At 40.4% G+C, this 20,821-nt stretch overlaps 2 protein-coding genes across 4 annotated transcripts in view; one reads left to right on the top strand and one right to left on the bottom strand.

The window, feature by feature from the left end:
* The window catches only part of SNAPC3 (small nuclear RNA activating complex polypeptide 3), a 23,099-nt gene extending 17,312 nt beyond the window's left edge, over positions 1–5,787 (top strand). The window contains exons 7-8 of the mRNA XM_015425407.1: positions 137–244; positions 5,480–5,787. Of these exons, the coding sequence (XP_015280893.1) occupies positions 137–244; positions 5,480–5,627 (256 nt within the window). The 3' untranslated portion in view covers positions 5,628–5,787. The remainder of the gene's footprint in view (positions 1–136; positions 245–5,479) is intronic.
* Positions 5,788–12,225: 6,438 nt separating this feature from the next.
* Positions 12,226–20,821, bottom strand: part of PSIP1 (PC4 and SFRS1 interacting protein 1) — a 48,204-nt gene continuing 39,608 nt past the window's right edge. For all 3 annotated transcript variants that reach the window (XM_015425411.1, XM_015425410.1, XM_015425409.1), the window contains exons 14-17: positions 19,633–19,734; positions 19,178–19,397; positions 14,476–14,587; positions 12,226–12,979 (exon numbers count right to left, since the gene is read on the bottom strand). In XM_015425411.1, the coding sequence (XP_015280897.1) occupies positions 12,919–12,979; positions 14,476–14,587; positions 19,178–19,397; positions 19,633–19,734 (495 nt within the window). In that variant the 3' untranslated portion in view covers positions 12,226–12,918. The remainder of the gene's footprint in view (positions 12,980–14,475; positions 14,588–19,177; positions 19,398–19,632; positions 19,735–20,821) is intronic.

Genomic DNA, 20,821 nt, shown 5'->3' on the forward strand with positions numbered 1-20,821 from the left:
AAAGGCTGTGGGAGCGTGTGGAACGTTGAGGAAAGTGGGACACAAAAACTCTTTTATATATAAGGAGAGATATCGTCACAATAATGCACAGAAATCAATGTATTCCAATTTGTTGTTTCTTCTGTCTCTGTGCAAGGCTGATTCACCGGGATGACTGTCTAGATAGGAGCCTTTATCCCTTGTTAATTAAGAAACATTGGCTGTGGACCAAGAAGTGCTTTGTATGTAAAACGTACACAGCCAGGTGAGTGATCTTGATGTGCTGGTTTTGATCTCTCTGTAGCTAAACAACCAAATAATAGAGCCGCTCTGTGGCAGATTATGGCTGTGGGTTAAACCATTGCCTCCAGTATAAGAAAAATGCGCAACTGTATCTTAATTGTTTGGGTTGGTTACTACGAGTGGTAGTGCTGATCTTTTTATAGGTGGCAAGAAGTGATGCTCCTCTCCCACATCAGCTCAGTGGGCTAAGGCTGACTGTGAAGGCGCTTTCCTCCCATGATGCCTTGTTTATAGGAAATGCTTTCCTTCGATAAAAGAGCAAGATCTGTGTGTTCTCTGCTACTCCCTATTACTAGTAAGTTTCATAGGCTTAGTTTTCACTGCGCATGGGAGCTCACATGGCAATTGGCTGCTTTTCTGGGTTTTTAAAAAAATCCTCATACAGAAAACTATCACATCAGGAATATGGATCCTTGCTTAATTTTATCCCTGATATACTGATTTTCTAGGTCTGTAGGGGTTTTTGTCTGTGTGGAGGAGTGTTCAGTCATGTGACTCCTCACCTGCAGTAAACTCAGGCACAGGTCTGGCACCTCATTGAGAACTAGGCTGCAGACAACTGAGTTATGAGTGAAATGTCAGTATCAAGTAACTACAAGGTTTTTTTTAATTCCTTGCTCTTTGGGAAGAACAAGTCTTTTGGAATGGAAACAGGCCTTATTTTGGTGTGGGGTGAGGTCAATAGGTAGAGAAGCTACTTGTGAGGATTTTGCGATCGTTTGGTAGGTACCATTTGGGAGTCGTTGGCTTAAAGGACTGCCAAACGAAGGTTAAACAGTGCTGAGCTTTGTAGTTTTAAAGCTCTGATAAATATGTACACAAATCAGGCTTGCGAGTTTTATTCAGTTGCCTAGGGCAAGTTACACTTTTAATCTTTTTTTCCCTCCTCATTTTGAAGTTTCTAAAGTGACATATTACCACAAAAGACACACAGAGTTGTATTTAAAATATTACTCCCTCCAATGTTCTTAAGTAGGAAGGGGATTATTTTCCCTTCAGATGCTGACAAAGTACAAAATGTGTAGCACTGTAGCTCAGAATACACTTTTCAGCAGTTCAGAATGGCAAGACAAGCTTCCCAGCTGCTGTATTACTTTTTGGCTTGGATGGTAAATGCAAGCCAGATAATAATTCTCTCCCTCCCTCACCTTTCCCCCCCTCTGTCCCACCCCAACATCTGCCCTCGTGATAAGGACTGCTGTCGGGGGTGGGGAATATCAGTTGTTCTGGGCACTAAATTCCCATAATGTACCTAGGTACTAATGTTACTCTCCAGCTCAGCCACTGTGGGATGGGGGGGAGGGCAAGGAGGAAAAAAGGTGGACAGACCATTATCAGAGGGATGCAGCAAGAATTCCCCCCCACCCCCATCAGGAAGACAGCAGGGTTGAATTCTAGTGGAAGTGGAGAAGGGGAATTCTGAGAAAGCAGCTAGAATCTCATGGAATTCCTGGGTGACATAATTGGGGGCTAGTGGGAAGAAAACGTGTGGGTTCATAATTCCTGTAGGTGTATCTGCAAGGCTGCTTTGGTTGTTCCATTATCCGCAAATTACTGGATTAGAATTAGTTAAGATCTGCAATTTTTAAAAAAGATTTGCCATGGGGTTCCAAATGGGAAGAATAAACCAAATAAGCAGAAAAGTGAGTGAGCAATAATTGAACATGCACAATGATTAGTCTTTAAGGTACGGCAAAATGGACACTGTGAACTGGAAAGATGCATCTTCCTGTTCCTCTATGCGTAGACCACCGCTGTTGGCATACAGCAAACTTGTCTCCTAAGTGCTGATTCCAGTCACTCACACTTGTGCTGCAGGGAGTGGGAAGCACATTAACTGTCCTCTCTAATAACTGTTTTTCTCCTCATCTGGGTTTGGAATACTGCTTTTTGCCAATAAGTGCAAATAGTTTGCAACAAGAAAATAAACTGTCTCAAAGGGTATGATTAGCTTCTCCAGGATTTATAGCTTTCATGATCCAGGTGTCTTCTAAATAAAACATGGACCTTTTTTATCAGTGAGTTACTCTGTTTGATGCATTGGGTCCTTATGGTAATTCATTGGTGTCATCCATGGCGGCTGTACTCTGCATTAGGCTGCTGTCCAAAATTGAGAGGTGATTACTGAAGAGATGTTGTTTAACTGTATTAAACTGAGCTGGATTAGGAGCTAGGATTAAAAGAAGAGATGCCAAGCCTTGGCTGACCATAGCACCTTTGAATGGGATACTTTGCTTCTCTAATCTGACCTATGCAGTGCCTTCTGGTTTCTTGTTTCTGACTACTGACCACCATCAGGGCCCTGCGAGATTTAATGCGATTCCACAGGGCCTTTAAGGCAGAGATGTTCCCACCAGGCTTTTGGTTGAGGGCAGCGACGGTGTGATCATCTCTGACACCCTCCCCCGTTTCATCTGTTTCCCTCCTCCTGCCCTGCTCATGGGGCAGTGGCGCAGTCCAGTATTGGGAATAAGATTTATTAGGGCACCATCTTGGATTTTAGTTTTTTTTAATTACATATGTAACTGTATATTTGGGTGGTCATATGATTTTATCTATTGCTTTATCATTGATGTATATCTCCCAGACCCCTGTTTTTACAGGGATGGGGTGATTCATAAATTGAAGAATTATCATTATCATCATCATCATCTTTCCTATCAGGGAGATTATTGCACTGATACATGTATCTCATAACCAGTGTCTGCATACCCCTGAGTAAATGCAAAACGTAGATGCTCTGGAAAGGAGCAAGAAGTAATGTCCAGTGGAACCATTTGTCCAGTGTTGATGGTAGATGGGGGGATGGATCTGAGAATCTGTAGTTTGATGGCTGTCACTGGGAGTTGGATTTGATTGCAGAACAATCTGGCAGCCTCGTGTGCTGTATGATTTTATTTATAAATAGGATTGTTGGCCGATTCAGGAGTCTTTCCTCTCCCATTTAACTGGATAAAAGTCATAGTGGAATAGCAGCTTTAGGTTGTTAGAACAGCCATCTTTAGTACTTTAGTAGTACCTCAAAAAGATAAGCAAGCATGCTTTTATTCTGCAGCCTGGGCAATTAAAATTCAGATTTACATTTCCCTCTCTCCTACTTGGAAGAATTTCCTAAAGCAGGGAGAAGCAAGTAGTGGACTAAAGACCCAAATCTGTCTTTCTCCTCTCTCATCTATACTCTAGCATAATCCTGGTCCCAAGGATATGTCAAGCCAGAGTCTTATCCCCTGCCCTGGCCCAATTTGTGTGAATAGTAACAGAGATGGTCTTGCCATACGCACTTCAGCTATAAACTTTGAGTGGGCTGGTAAAGGAAGAACTCTCTCAGAATCTCTGGTGTAGCTTGTGCTGGAAAGGAGATGGATGCCATTTTGCTTGGCTGTTAGCTGGTGTGGGCTGAGGTATATGCAGAATCCTTGTTGCTAGCTCTTTTGCCTTCCAAATGTAGTCCCTGTTTTGTTCTGTGTTTTAAAACACCCATCAGTGGCTGAGGAGGGAGCTCAAACTGGATTTGGTTGACCTACTGATTTTAAAACTTGCAGTAATAATTAACATCAGTAGCTTTCTTGAGCAAGCAGGAAAAGTCTTGCTTGGTTAGTACAGTGGCTACAAAAATGAGCTTGTAGAGATATCAGGATCCATGGGAAAAAACACTTGGAGAAATTCAGGAAAAAAACTCCCCCCCCCCCGCCCTCGGCCTATATTTAAATATTTCTGATAGGAACACTTGGGAGAGCACAGAAAAGAGACTTCTATGAGATATTTTCTGTCTTAGAATGAGTAAAGTGCTTCTTTAAGACAAGGTTTCTCATACTCAAAATGTATAACACGAACAAGTCTGAGGACTTTTTTGATCTTTCCAGTGGGAAACTTCGGAGATTTTGATGAGTGCTGAAAAACACACCCTTTTCAAGTGAGAAAAACCTTGTCTCACAAATCAGTTCACTCATTCCAAATGTGCAACAAGAAAAAGTTGGGGAATTTGGGGACCATTGGGAAAAAAAGCCTGCTTATATTGTACACATATACAAGATTTTCAAGATTTTTTGTTTAAGTGTTACAATTGTAGCAACAGTTAATAATCTATAGTATATTTAATGAACAAACATATTATTAAAGGGTTCAGTGTTTCGTAAAGGTAATAGCAAAACATGCTGGCAGTCCTACCTATTGTGATAGTATATTTCCTGTCCAAAATAGATTTTTTTTTCACTTCAAAATTGTTTTCTACTTGCAGCATGCATATTTTCTTAACTCTTGGAAGGCAAAAATTAAAGACATATGTGCTGTGGTAGTATAGAATGAAGCAATTCACAACTCCTTATTGGTTATACTTGCCATTTTTCATATAGAAAATGAAGATATTTATACTTTTTAATTCCATAAATATTAAATAAATATCCCAAACAGTACAATGTTAAATGCTGTTCAATCAGTAAAAGAAGGTTAGGTTTGATAGAAAAATGTTACATATATTTCAGTCCGCCCCGCCCCCCCCATTTATTCCAAGAAAAACTTTTCCTCCCTGGCCTCAACAGTTACAAACATTTTACATCTCTAATGAGCTGTGATTTGGGAGGTTGCCAGTGTAAACAGTCTGGTCTCTCTCCCCACCTCAGTCCTCCATTTGTGATACTGGGATAATAATGCTGGACTTCCTAAAATCAACATTACCATAATACTGTAACATGCTAAATAAATGCTAAGTTGTATTGGCTAAAGCTTAATTTTCAAACAATGCTTAAAAATATTAGCATGAGTTTTGAGTTCAAGATACTTCTGACATTTCCTTGTTTTAAATAAATTGTAATCTTATCTCCTGTGGTCAGAATGTGTCCTTGCAAGTTCTGGTCTGTGGCTTGGCTATAACATTTTGGTGGTCTGCTGTTTTTTAAGGTGTTTTCCCCTTTTCTCTTGCTTGACCTCCTAATGTTTTTGGTTTTGCTGTTAAGTAGGTGGTTAATCTCATGTGTTAAATGTCACACACATAAAGACCACAATTTACCTTTTAGTCTCCTTGTTGAAAAAGCGAGATTCTAAACCTGATAGAAACGTTGAGAGTGTAGTTAATTACTGGGGAATGGTACTGAGCAAAGCTCAACAGATGGTTTTCAGTCTGTCCAGAAACTAGAAGAAATGAGCACAAGGTCGGCAAATGTCATTCTAACACGAAGCGCTCCTGCTTTCTAATTTACAGATGGGTGACCAATGATGACAGTCTTGCTCCTCAAGACCCTTCTTTCTTCTGTGATGTTTGTTTCCAGATGCTCCACTATGATGCAGACGGCAACAAGTTAGGAGAGTTTCTTGCTTACCCTTATGTTGATCCAGGGATTTTCAACTGAGACTTTGTCAAAGAGCAAGACAACAAAACTGTTTTATAATCTGCTTCAGTAGCTGCTGGAATGTGAAATTCAAGCAACAGCCTTTTTCAGAACATAGTTTCCTCTGTATATTTGATATTTTTAATTTGGCAAGCCATTCAAAGGGTGATGGCCCCCAAAATCCAGACCACATTAACTACAAAAAGCTCATGTAGTTGTGTGCTCGTGTGTGTTCTTTAGTGTGATCATGACCAAAGCATGTGTGCTTAATTTTTCTTGTAATTCTCAGTTGGATTTAAATGAGGAAGTAAATCTAATGACTGATCTGTGTGTTTGCTCATTCACATCTAAGGCATGTGTGTGCTTAAAAATTCCCTTACATGGTGAGTGGGTGTCATAGCTAGCCTGCCTTTAATATAGTCCCCCTTTTTTGCATTATTAACTCCTTTTTGTGTACTACTTGCATAGGATCTGAGGCCATTCTCCCCACCCCCCAGTTACCAGATGATAAATGCAGGGCTCTTTTCTAGCTCTTCCAGAATTACAAAGAGGAGGAGGAAGCAGTGGTCGAAAGTCCTCGTCTAACAAGATGATCTTCTCCTCTTTGCCCACACCCCAAGTGTTGAGTATCATTGTACTGCTGGGTGTGTTTCCTCCTTAGAGAAGACGAATAAGGACAGCATCAGGCTCTTGTGAAGTCTACATTCCAGATGCACTGGCTAGAAACGGGCACTTCTGTAATCCTTCATGTTTTAAGGTGGTGCTGCAAAACTGACTTGAATGTTATAAGACTTTCCGGAGGGGGGCCAAGTCTCTGGGTTCAGTAACTACTGGTAGGTTTTCTCTGTGTGTGAGAGACTAGGCATCTGCAAGTAAAACAGAATGCAGTTGGTATGCCACATTTAATTTTGCCAGTTCTCACATTTTTTCTGCATGTGTGTCTACATCCTTTGTAATTGAATTAATAACAAATTACATGTTAGGCATTTCATTGTTACTTAGTTGTTTTTATTGTACTGAGGGGGTTCGCTTTATTTAAATGGTCCCTTTTTATACTTAATACTTTGGATATATGTATGTATGTATTTATGTATTCAGTGTCTTGACTCAACAGAATTATTCTACAGTAGAGAGCTGTAGTCAAAGATTTGGCTATCAGCAAATGGCTTTCCTGGCCTTAGATTCTGTATAAGGTTTTCTCCAGCCATTGCTTTCAGAAAATTGAAATTGTGGTATTTGTCATCATTCTACAGATGGATTTTCCCCCCTGAGAGCAAGGCAGGATAAGTTATCCAAATAAGATATTGGTAAATGTTCTGTGCCATCATAGCAGCTGAGCTAATAGCTGTCAGGTGAGGGGCATAATTGTTTTGCTTACCCTATAATAATACTTAAAATAGAAATGAGCATCTCCAGAATGCATTGTGGTTGAACTGTCTGACGGAGTAGATAGATATTTATTTATTGTTTTGGTCAGCAACCAGTGTAGTTAAACAACAAACAATTTACTCTGATGAAGTATCAAGCTCTGAGCCTGGTTGAAACTACTCGTATCCCTTCATAAAAGGAAGTGGACTGATCCTGAAAAATTCCTGTTTCTCCCAGTAACTGCATTATTACAGAATCACAAGCATAAGAAGACCAACATGAATTACCTTGTGTGGAAGTTACGATCAACTGGATCAATTTGAAGTGGCTTTCACATAGTGCTCATATTATGCCAACCGGCTCTGGAACTGATTGTGCCCGGGATGTTATGTTAGCTCACTGGTCTGAACTTCACAGCTGCAATTCTTTGCAGGTTTAATAAGCCCTTTCCAATACAGTGGTGAATAAAAACGTTTACAGTTGTGTTTCAAAGACCCTGTCAAAGCCTCTTTCTTTTTAGCTGTCAGGTAAATTTAAGTTGGTACATGGAACCATGGTAACATTTCTCTGCCAGGGGAGGAAGGGGAATGGGTGATTACACCCTCCACTTTGGATTCCCTAGAGCCCAAGTGCAATTGTCCTCTTCTCCATCAACCATATGTATCATTTTGTACAAACAAGTCACAGTTCTTCAGTACAACCACCACAGTGTGTTAAGACCGTATAAATACAGAAAGTGATCGTATGATAAGAAAAATTCTGTCTAAATCACTTTCATGGTTAATGAAGGAAGCTAAGCAGTTGGGTATTCTCACCTCATATATAGGGGCTGGCAGATGGGAATGATGGGGCCTGAACTGTGCTTTTGGGGTTTGCAGCAGTCTATGAAGGATGGGGACGTAAGGAGAGAGCCTTTGAAAGAAGGTGGCTTCAGTTGCCCAGGGAACTGCTGTGCAGACAACTTACTGTGCCAGTGCCATTTAGTCAAAGCATTGTACAAAAACCAGATCGGGGAGGACTCGGAAAACACGGCATTCGTCGTTGTATCAAATCCATCCATTTCCTAAAGGAGAGTTGATTGTGTTGCTATTCTGTGCTAGTCCTGTTGCATCCTGAAGACTGTGACCTTCAGTTCTATATTTTTACACAATGAACAATAAATTATAGGGGGGGGAAACATTACATCCTTAATTCCACGAGTCCCAGGAGCTGCAGCAGGACAGCTGGGTATGTTTTTAGTTCAGAATTCTCTTTTGAATGAGTCCTCTGAGTCAAACCTAGTATTGGACCCAGCTGTCAGTTTCTAATTAAATTCCTCACACCAGCTGGATATTTGTGTTTTGGCTACCTGTTTAACGCTGTCAGCATTTAAGTGGCCACAGCATCAAAGCCTGTACACTATCCTATGAGAATAAATAAGCAAGGACGTGTTTTACTTTTCAGGCCAAATTAATTAAAATGGCAGGGTCACTAGATTTAGTTTCATCTATGCTTCTACTGCCCTGTGGCTGTTCACAAGGCTATGGATACATGCTGTCAGTAAAAAAAAAAGAATTCTGATTCTGCACCCAGTGCTAACTGTGGAATGGATATGAACAGATCAGACCATGGTGCTGGGCTTGTAGCCAGCTCAGTGCCTTCCTTGCTAAAATACCTGGCTGTGCCCTCTCTCAGTGCATGCACAGGCTTGATATGCACCAAATTATTACAAAATGTTAGAGGAATAAAACATGAAAATGTGCATACATTAGAGCTAGCGGGGAGCTTATGGGGACAATTTTATTTTTCAGTTTTCCCGCTCATGCTGTCTGGGTGGGCGGTTCCCTGTCAGCCTGGAGCAGTCTTTCAAGGGTCCGTTTTGGACTGCAGAGGAAGTGAAGAAATCCAACTCCATTGAGAGAAATTTCTTTAGTCACCAGAGATTCCCTTGATTGCTATTTCTTCTGCTAATCAAAGAAAGAAGCAAAGATCAATGAGTCAGAATCTTTTCCAGTTGAAGCTTTATTTAGTCACCCCTAAACCTCCAAGCTTCAATGTGTATTGCTGTGACCTTAAGAGCCTCCTCCTACAGACTCTCGTCCTGTAATTGCTCAGGGTCTAGAGTAAGCTGGGGGCCTGTTAGGCACTGCCCTCATCTTTGCTGTTCTATACATGTAGGAGTGAAACAAGGTGTTTGTGAGTTTACGCTGGCGGAGGGAAGTTAAGTGTAAAACATGGGGGAAGGGAAGCTCCCATAAAGTGGGTCCCTGGCCTGGTAACATTGCTCTCTAGGGAAGCGATTTTTACATTGGCCTGAAGACAGAAGAGGGGTAACTTCCAAGTGAGTGCAGAGGTGTTTTTCTCGATCAAGGATTTTTCACTGGAGGGAGTGCCTGTAGAATGGTGAGAAGGGCAGCAGGCAGAAGAGCAACCATCTTCTGGCCTGGGTCTTCTACTCTGCAGTGTTTATGCAACTTCTGCTGCTATGAAGAAAAGTTGCTTCTCAGAGACCTTACTGGGCTTCCAGATTTTCCTGAAGTTCATAAATTAGAGCCCAGAGACTTCTCCCTTCATGCTGGCTTTAGGACTGCTCTATATTTTATTGTTTTGTACATCTTTAAATTTGCTTAAGCAGTTCAGATTTCAAATGAGGCATCCACAGCACCCATTAACCTAAAGATCATTTCACAGAGTAGCCACGGTAGTCTGCAGCAGACAAACTAGATTTGAGTCTGGTACACCTCGGAGACCAACAAGATTTTCATATTAAGCTCTTGAACATCAAAGTTCTCTGTCAGATATGACAAAGGAAGCTTTGACTCACAAAAACGTATACTATGAAATTCTTGTTTGTCCCTAAACTGCTACTGGACTTGAATCCAGCCCAATTAATCTGGTAAGGCTGAAAGAGCTCTCTCTAACACACCGCACTTGAGGACAAAGCTGCAGTGAAAACAAGATCCATTCACCTCCAAACCTGGTCACTAGTAGGAACCTTGGAACGTGTGCATGTGTGTACAGGGCACACACAGATACAGTCCACCCCTGTATACAAGCCCTTTGTCCTTACTCCTGTTGTCAAGACATAAAAGCATTTTGGATGGCAGGATCATAAATGCTCTGCTAGATGCTGGCAGCTTCTTGAGAGGAATACAATTGTCTTACAATGCAATGGTGCCACCTGCTGTCTCAGCAGCAACACCAATCCATGGCAAAGGAATGGAGCACAGTACAGCCATTTATATGCTGCCTTTCATTCATAAAGCTCTAGATACCATACGCAGTGATCATCCCCATTAAGGCACAAACTTCAACCATTCCCACTTGGCTTTAGCAGGTTTACTGTATTATACCCCAAGTTGAAACTTAATTAAAGATTGTGTACATCAAGGTTTTTGATTCATTTGTAGTATCAAATGTTTGTTTACCCACAGAACCCTCTCAGATTCCTTTTCCTGAAATTGTGATGCATATGCACAGTTCTGCCTTTTAATTCTAAATTCTATTATCAGGGAAGGTTGTCACTGTAGGCAGTGTCTTCTCTACAGGCATGGAAGAGCAATGTGTCGCTAAACCTGATCATTTCAGAGGCTATGAGGCTGCTGCCCAAACCCTGGATAGTCCAGGATAGACAAATACTGGAAGCTAAGCAGGATTGGCCCCATTCAGTATTTGGATGGGAAACCACCAAGGAATACCAATGCAGAAGTAGGCAATAGCAAACCATCTCTGAATGCCTCTTGCCTTTAAAACCCTACAGGGTTGCCATAGCCGGTTGTAACTTGATGGCAAAATTTTTAAAAAAGGGAGAAGCTTCAGAGACATGTTATGCTACCTATTCCCTTTTGAGCATAGGTTCCAGAGACTGTCTAGTTACTCATACTAGCCAGCTTTATAGCTTAACCAGCATTCCCTCTAAGCTGAGTCAGTGTGAGCTAGCTCAGCTTTTTAGCATCCAGCTCACATATTTTTGTCTTCGCTCAGGAAGGATGGCTCCAGAGCTAACTAATTTCTGTAGTAGCCAAATCACTCGTTCACAACTTTAATGCCAGTAGCTCACAAGACTCCACAGCTTAGAGGGAGCACTGGACTTAACTGCTCATTGTTGAGCTTAAATAACACACTCCTATGCACAAAAGGTCCTTTTTAATTGTACTTAAATAATCACTTCACAATTAACCCTCCTTTTCGTTGTAACTAATAATTTCATAACTACCACTGATAATTCGTTTCTGATTGGCTAGAGGTAAACAGCATTTTGCCCCCAAGGATTCCATTACAAAAGCAGAGAGACCTCAATAGTGGGCCAACTCCATAGACCTCTGTAATAGGCACTGCCCACCTAAAGCCAGCTCCTTAGTAGTGCTGACCGCTTGACACTTATGGTTTACATACTACTTTCCCCCCCTCAGAGAACACAGCCCATTCACTTTGTTCTTGAGCTTTATCTTAAAGTGCTTTGCATGCATGCCTTCTGTTCACAGCAGAGGCTTGGGCTATTTTGTTGTCAAAGAGCCACTCCAGCTAGGAGACAGTCAGAGCCCCCCCCCCCCCCCCCCCCCCCGGAGCTTTATATTTTCACTGCATAAGACTCCAGCACTGATTGCTAGGGCTAGTGGGAAATAGTCATACATGTTCCAGCTGCTCAAGGAACAAAGTTGTAAGAATATCTATGGTTTAGCTTGTATGAGAAAAGAGACTAAAAGCTGTCAGCTTTGTCGTGATTGGTGATTTAGTGGAAGCACAACATTCAAAAAGAGGGCAAAATAACAACAGGCCAAGACCTCTTGAAACACCTAGAAAAGGAAATCTCCGCTCACTTTTGACAGACTGGAAGAAGACAGGGAAAGTTCACTTTAGAAAGTAAGTATGCTACCAGTTATGCTTTCTGCTAGTACTGCAGTATTGTAACCTTGCAATTCTAATGGGACAGCAGGAGCCCAAACACAGTGAGCATTGAGGCTTGAATATCATGTATTGATCAGAATGAATAAGACAATTCCTGGGTTTGCAGGTTTCAAGTTCATTGGTAAAAACATCCTAAAGAATCTCCCTGCTTGTTACTTTCACATATACATTTCTGTTCAGCCTAAGGAACTCTACTGGCAACTCCAGTACTTAGAGACATTTCAGACAAAAACCAGGACACAGGAACTGAATGAAGTATGAGGATCAGTTAAATGGGTCTCCTAGTTTGTGCAGCTGAAGTGATCCCTCACACGCAGTATTAATTGGGACATTTTCAATGAACATGTACAGATTTTTTTTCTGCATATCTTTAATTTTTTTAAACAAATTGTTTCAAGACAGTGTTTTTTGACTAATGTGCATCATTAATTTCAATGGAAACGCCAGTTTCCTTAGTATGATATCTAGAATATCCAAAGCATACCACAGAAAGTCAGAGCATATTAAATTGGCACAATTAGCTTTCAGGAACAAAACTAACTTCTTTATAAAGAACTCACTGAATATACGTGTACTGCTACTACAAAATGCTTCCAGCTTCTTACAAAACACAGCAAACAAACACTTTGGCAAACAACAGTTCCAAAAACTATGCACAGACAACAGGAAGAAAATAGATTTATACAAGTGGAACAGTTTGGCAACTTTAAAAGAAAAGTAACTTTTTCTTGTCATTGACCAAAAAATGAACAGAGAGTACTCAGGGAAACATATACTAGAGTGCTAGTAATTAAACATACAAACACTTTTCAGTCTCTAAATTGACTTGGTCTTTACACCTGAACTGCGTATTGCCTGTAAATACTGGGCAAATGCTATTATGGTGTTTAAATATTTTTTAAAATAAAAGTTAAAAGGGGGATTTTTCACAATCCCCACAAAATTGTACACATTAAAATACTATGTTTATAAAATTTAAAACTTTCAGCAATCTAATTCTCAGATGCAAACCCTTATAGTCCTCTTTAATATGTGATTTACAAAAATTAGGCTGCATTCATTCATTTTCAGAGGTGGGAACCTTTGTCTTCTCTTGTTCTCTTCCATCACCAGGCATTCTAGAGGGGGGAAAAAGGTGGATTTATTTTAAGTGTATTTGCCTGTTATGTTTTTTATAGCCCAATATGCATCTGTAGGTATTGGACAAACAAATAACACTATACATGACTAATTACAGAAAAGGTTCTTTTTGGTGCCTGGGCAGGTGGGTAAAATCAGAAACAACCTAAGATAATAAAATGCTTTTGAGTCAGAAAAGCCAAATAGCAATCTCCCCACCATACTTCCTGATAGTACAAATGACAGAAGCAGAAAATATTGTACCCTATAGTCTACCACCTGGCTAATGGTTTCTGCACATCACTATCTTGGCCTGGTTTTGTTCCCCAGGACAAATAATGCTACTGGCTACAGGTGTGACTGCAGATGTGGCAGAAATGCCCACTCCCTGTGGAGGATGTCTGACAAGCTGGCAAGGCCCAAGCACTGAAAACTGCAGCTTGCAAAATATTTTTTGGGCACATAGTAAACTGTATCAGTTAATTTATTTTTTGCAGTTCTTTCGCTCTCATGGCACACAGTTTGAGAATTGCTGTCTTAGGGAAGTATCCATGGTGCTGTCAAGTTGACCTAAACATAGCCCTAATACAGTATAGATACTGTATATATACATAGCCCTAATACAGTACAGAAATAAATCCCAGTAAATATGATAAGGAGTGGTCCTGTTAGCTCCTTATCAGATGCTAGACCCCATGCCTCAAAGCAACAAAAATTTAAAGTTGAGCTTGACATGTCCGGTAATTTTTTAAAAGGTATCTGGGCAACCTTAGGCCCAGTGAGGTTCCCTGTCTCTGCGACTGGGCCTACTATGGCTTTCTCCCCCCCACCCATTGCTGCTGCCGCAGCTGCCCCACACCTGACACAGCTTTCTCTCCTCTTCCATCAACACTGTTGCTGCCCCTGGGCCCAGTGAGGCTCCCGGCCTCTGTTGCTCTGACCATGGCCAGGGCTTTTCCCCTCCTCTGCATTGATGCTGCTGCCCTTTGCAGCCAGTCCTGCTGCAGTCCCTCCCCCCCACATACTGCTGCTACTGAACAGGAGGTACGTTTCTATATTGCAGACAACAGTGGGGTTTTTTTGGGGGGGGGGGATTCACACACACCAAATGTAATTTTTTTACAGATTTCAGATTTTTCTGCAAACCTAGTGGTCCCCCAAGTTTGTAGAAAAATCTGTTTAGAGTTACTGATGAGCTATCTATAAATAGGGGGCACACCTTGTAAACAGTATTTACATTCACTGAGCAAGAGTAAGAGAAAGCAGTGAAATACAAGAAAAAGGACCGTGTGCCAGTTCAGCTGAATGGATTTAACATTAAAATATTAACTTTCGTTATCCAAGAACATACAATACTGAAATGTCTTTCACTTCAACTCTGAGCATAACTGGGTATTTTTGTTCTCCCTAAGATAACATGAAAACAACCACTTTTGAAACTTCTTTAACTTCTTACTGCTTCTTGTTTCTCTTAAGACTGGAAAGCACTCCTTACTTTTTCTTACTGCCTGCATCAAGCTTCTCTCTTTTTTCCGCTGTGCTACCTCCATTCTGTTGTGACTGGTTTGCATCCTGAGCATCAGAACCGCCATTGACTATTTTTGTTCCTTTGAAATGGAAAAGAACAACAAATTCTCATTTATAAAAGACAGAATAGTAAGAAACATCAGTTCTGCAACAGGTGTACTAATTCTCAAGTAATATAACTCAGGAGACTGCACTATTAACTAATGCATTAGTATTGTGTGCCTAAAACTTGAAACGAGATCAGAAGCAATTTTGGTAACTTCATATTTGCTTAAAAGCATGCATGCAGTGTGGCAATACAGTTAAGAGCTACAGCTTCCTAAACTTTGGATTTTGGAACACAGCAACAAACACAAAAGTTTCATGTCTCCTCTAATTTAAAGACACTGGTTTAGATCTTACCTGCACTTTCCATTTGCAGAAGGCACTTCTGCCACTGGAAGGAGAATTTTCACTGATATCCCCCTTTTCATTGCAGACCCCCACTTTCCTCAAGTAGTTGCTGAGGTCCATTCACCCCCAGGATAAGGAGTTCAGGGGGCATGGCAATCTGCAGCAAGAGGAGGGAACTGGCAAAAACTGCCCTCCTTCTGCAAACGGAAAAATTAGGGTCCAAGCCAATGGTCCCAACTCAACTAAAGTTAGTTGACACTAATTCCTGTTGAAAACAAAGACACTTGAGTTTACTGGCAACTAATTTATTCCAGTAGTTTCCATGGAATTTAGTTATAATGACCAACAGGAATTTAAAAGAAGCAGGTCAAACAGTTCGCTATTTTTTCTTAGTTCTGGTGAGGAAAGAGACAGCATACTCCCATTTTATCCAAAGGTCCTATCTAGATAAAACAAGAGGAGCACCCCTCAAGAACTCATCTCTCTGGCTGCTCCTCCTACCCACACTATCTCAGACTCCGCTGTAGCCACCCTGCAGCTTCTTTCCACTTCTTCCTTCCTTCCTTTCCTCTCTTTGCTTCATTTTTCTTTTCTCCCTCACTGAACTCTGGCTTTGCTTCCTCCCCGTTCTTTCCTGCCTTGCCCATGCCTTCTGCACCAGCCATTCTGAATTACCTAGGCAACAGCAGGCAATTCAAAATGGCTGTTGAGATCTCTCAAGGTAATCTTGTGAGATCCTGACATTTACAAAATACAGGAAGGGAATAAAAGTTTTTAGTTTTTAAATTTAATTTTTTGTTGTTGTTGCAAACTTGGACACCCACACCCCAACTTGTAGAAACATCTTCTTCTGTACCTTGCCACACTGAGCAGAATTTTTGTTCTGCATTCTAGGCCAGGTTCAGAAGACAAAGTGCCATATATTCCTGAAGTGCCACAGTAAATTAGATCATTCTCAGCAGACAAGTAACCTCTTCAAAAGATAATATAAAACACTTGAAATAAAAGAAAAATGTTATTAATTGTATCAGCATTTTATAGCTACTCAGTCTACTGAGAAGTACAATTCAAAATTAGATTGATCTATGAGCTTTTAGAAACACTTTAAATTATGCACTTTAACATCAAAGGAACTTAAAACCTTCCTTAGTGCCAGTTAACAAAGTAATGTACCATATTTTCTTAAAAGGAAGACTACCCTGAAAGTAAGGCAACCCCCCCCCCCAAAGGTTAAATATAAAAGTAGATGATCCTGAATTTAGGATGACCCCTCCTAAAAATATACAATAAACTATAAATATAAAAACTGTAAATATACAAAAACTATCAACTACAGAATACATTTCTTTCACTTTTTATAACTGTGGCTGTTCACAAGTAGTATTGGATCACACTGTTTCAAATTAAAAAGACAAGAGACTGGATTTGGGGGGGGGGAGCCAATCACTAGGTTAAAACTCATGAATTTCCCAAGTGGCATGGCAATCCTAAACAGAATCACACCCTTCTAAATCCATTGAAATAAATGGGCTTGGAAGGTTATAACTCTCCTTAGAAATGCACTTTAAACTGCCCCTCCCCACAATGCTTTTGTAGGCTAGGAAGTCACACTTTTCCAACAGAAGGTGTTATATCTTTAGTTCAGTAAGACATTTAAAATTAATGAATTTTTCCTTCCCTATCTAAAATGTCCACAAGCTCATAGCTAATGTTGTGCTGAACTGACGAGAACACCACAGGTTTTGAGTTTCTCTCTCCTCACAGGGGGAACTAATACACTACTCAGGCCTGAAGCACAGGGGAATAACCTGAAGTGGTATGGAGTACTATTCTGAGCTAGGAATAAGGGTCAGTAAACGAGCACATGCATCTCTTCCCGCCTCTTACTATTTGTCAGGCAAGGAGCTGCAGCTTCTAAACTAGCCAACAAGTTGTTGATTCTCTTGTAATGACAAGTAGCTTGAAAGGCAGTATTTGCCAGACACAGTGTTGGTTCCATTGCCACTCCTTTTTGATGGTGAATGAGTTGCTGCAGTTTCCCCTGCTCTCCCTGCATGTGCAGTGAATCACTTCTCACACTCAGCGGATCTGTATACCCAAGTGGAAGATTTTAGAAAGCCAAAAAGGTAAACAATGCCCTCTTCCTTTTGGGTAAACATAGTACTATGAAAACTGCATACATGGTGAAGTACAATCGAATATCTGACTTGAGCGGCCCAATACATATTAGGAGTGCACTCACATGTACAAGCTATGCTCATAGGCTGCCCAAGTGATCTGTCTCCAACAAGAAAGAGGTGGAAAAAACTATGTGTAGGAATACACTCCTAGTTACACACTCTACTTTTTAAAGCAGTTGCTTTAACTTATAAAAGTGATTAAAGATCACAATGAGAAATATTTTGGTTCCCTTTAGCTATCTTTTGCCCTGTTTCCAAGTTATACATCCACACAATGAAGCACGGATTGGCTTTAAAGGTCCACTTATCTGTTTGTGGAGCCCTGCTCTGGGGCAATGAATCTTCTCGTAGTGCAATGCACCTCTTAGGCTAGAGGAAGATTGCTTGCACTGAAAGGAGATTCCAGAGGTGGCACTCAGAGCCCTCTCTGTGGGCACACGTGCCATCGTCCCAGCCAGGCCCAGACCATCATTAAAGTGTTGAATTCTCTGCCAAATAATTTTAAGTAAATGAAAGCATTTGGGATTGCTTTCCTTACTTTGTTTGGATCATCTTAAGTTAATGTATGAGTTGTTTTTTCTAAAGTAAAACCACAGTATTCAGGTTGAATTGCCGTGTTGGCACTTTGCGATAAATAAGTGGGTTGTGGGTCACAGTTTGGGCACTCGGTCTCTAAAAGGTTCTCCCATCACTGACCTAGAGCCTGGGTCTAGCAACTAATGCAAATAATGTCTTTCTTTACAGAGTCTATAAAACATTAAGTAAAATAACTAATAAAAGTGTGATTTGAACAGGTTTATTTCACTAAATTTCTGATAATTCTCATATAAAATGTAAAGCAGTCATTATAACCAGGAACTTGCTGCTATATTCTTTTTGAACAGATGCAGCATATAAATACAATCAGACAAAAATTGGTTAAAAAAGCTAAAAATCCATGAAAGTTTAGGCAGCTTGAAAATATCAAAACATAGAAAAGTGTTTTTCTACTAAATGTGTGATCATTATTACTGAATTCTCTCTGCGCTCTGAATGATGTATTTACTTGAAATATTTTAAAAACAAACTGTATCTGCCCAGGCCACAGTGCAGATCTGGCTCAACTGCTGACTGTTTGGTATATTATTCTAATAGCTGGTTTTGAATTAACGCTACATTTAATATTTCTATAGCAAATGCATAAACATCCCCAACATTTCTCAAAATGTATCTCAGCTCAATAGCATGGGTCAGCAAGTTTTTCTTCTGGTCATTTGTGCTCACTTTTCCTGACAGCAGCTTCTGAGTGTTACAGAAACCACTCTGGGCAACAGCCAAATACAAAAGACCCAGTTGGAGCAGCATCAAAAGAGGAACAGCTCTGGCTATTTTTAGGCTGAATCTTTTGCTGCTTCAGGAAACTATGTACCAATGTCTAGTACAGAAGAGGAAAAGTATTTTTTGCAGTAAAAAAGGAAAGGAAGAATTTCATTGTACTTTCAAAGCCACAGAAATGTGAAAACAATAGACATGATCTAAGGAAACCATGACCACATGCAGAAAATAACCATGTCTCTATTAGATAAACTCCTTTTGCTACAGCAGACTGGCGGCTCTGAAAACATTTTCTCTTTTTAAAGATGAATTGCAAAACAAAACAAAAACAACCCTGCAAGAAACTCCCTATACAACTCTCTCACACAGTAGGTTCATACCCAGTAACAGAACACAGAATGGGCTTTAGAATATGCATGTCCTTCCCCCGAATCCCCCCCACCCCCCGTAGAAAGTAGCATCTGATCTGGTGGCATGATTATGTCTCCTTATGTTAACACAGTTTACACTCAGGGTTCAATTTCTGCATCCTGTATTCCAATAGAAAACAGTTCAACCAAGTTTCAAAATTAAGCTTGTTTAATAAAAGGAAATGAACTATAAAAGCCAATTAATGTTCACATGAACCTGGTGTTTCAAAACATGTGTCTAATGCTTTGAGGTAGAATGGGATAGAACTTTTAGACACCGACAATGTGTAGATGGTCAAAGATATAGACATTGGGGGCCTGACACTGTTGTTTGGAATTAGAATTTAAATAATCCCAATGAAGCTTCACATACCTGTTTGCTCTCTCTCTTTTTCTGATTTCTTGTTTGGTCCTTTCTTCCATTGTTCTTTGGTTTTGTTTGCTTCCTCATGCTGCTTCTGCTCTGCAAGTGACTTATTCAGCACTTGTGAAAGCACAGAGTCTCCTTCTCCAACAAGAAACATGGTCTTGAATTTATTGTAGAGCATAGTGGACTTCTCCATGATAACTTGGCTGACCTTGAACTTTCGTATCTGAATAAATGTTTTTTTTAAAAAAGAGATAGATCTATATCAGCTACAGCATGTGAGATGCTCAAAGCCAGTCAATGGTTACTGAAATAATCCATTGCATTAGAAGTAACAGTGTCCCATTCAGAGCACTGAATTTCAGTTTTGCAAAGAGAAAGTTTTATAAGTCAAGAATAATGAAAAGTAAAATACAAATTAAACTTCTACATTTCTTTATGAGTAGAACTACTGATCTTACTTTCTTGAGGGTCAAAATCATCTCTGTGTGCTTCTGAGCTTGCGGCATTGTTACTTGAAGTGAAGCAAGTTCATCCAAAGCCTCAATGCATCTGTTTACATCCTGAATGCAACAAAACGCAAAAATTTAATCTTGCACAAAAAAACTCTTGACAGAACAAAAGCTGAACTTATAGAAGTGTGTTTACAAGTATTTTTTAAAAAAACTATATAACCCCCAAGTCAGTCACAGAAATTTAAAATGTTACAAGTTGCACTGGGCAGGACTCCAGCTGCAAAGATAAAAACCCTATCATTTATTTCCATTCGGCATACAGGAATTTAAAAAATCAGATAAGAAACTGATTTCATTATGCCCCAGTAAAGATACAATATTAGGACTGAACTGAACCCATCATTTTAAAATATAAAACACCGTAAAACTGATAGAAATATGTATTTATTATTTATTTGGGCATTTTTATGCCTCTTCCCAAACTGAGAGCCAGTTTGGTGTAGTGGTTAAGTGCGCGGACTCTAATCTGGGAGAACCGGGTTTGATTCCCCACTCCTCCACTTGCACCTGGCTGGAAGGCCTTGGGCAAGCCGTAGCTCTGATAAGGAGCTGTTCTTGAAAAAGAACAGTTTCTGTCAAGAGCTCTCTCAGCCCCACCCACCTCACAGGGTGTCTGTTGTGGGGAGGGGAAGGGAAAGGAGTTTGTAAGCCGCTGAGACACCTTTCGGTAGTGACGGGCGGGGTATAAATCCAATCTCCTCCTCTTCTTCTTCCCAAAAGGAATGGCTTACAAAAAATGCCAAAATAATAACAACTTGTTTTTTAAAAAGAAAATAAACATCCTGGGCTGGTCCTGATCCATCTGGCTGCCATCTGGCTCATGGGCTCTTCCCTTCATTTCACCCTTTAGTCACACCCTGGTCAAGTAATCTCAAGCAAGGAACTCAGCTGCTGCTAGTGATATGAACTGTGAATACATGTAACAGAACTTGCAAACAGAATAAAAGTTTAATGCACAGCCCATGATAGTATTTGACAAACACCAACTTTTAGTGGAGGGTTTCTGGAGTTCTGGCCCCGCTGGTGGACCTCCTGATGGCACTTGGGTTCTGGCCACTGTATGACACAAGGGTGTTGGACTGGAAGAGCCACTGGCCTGATCCAACATGGTTTCTCTTATGTTCTTAGTTACCCC

This window comes from Gekko japonicus, unplaced genomic scaffold (assembly GCF_001447785.1).
Source record: "Gekko japonicus isolate JY-2015 unplaced genomic scaffold, Gekko_japonicus_V1.1 scaffold191, whole genome shotgun sequence".
In the NCBI taxonomy this organism is placed as follows: domain Eukaryota; kingdom Metazoa; phylum Chordata; class Lepidosauria; order Squamata; family Gekkonidae; genus Gekko; species Gekko japonicus.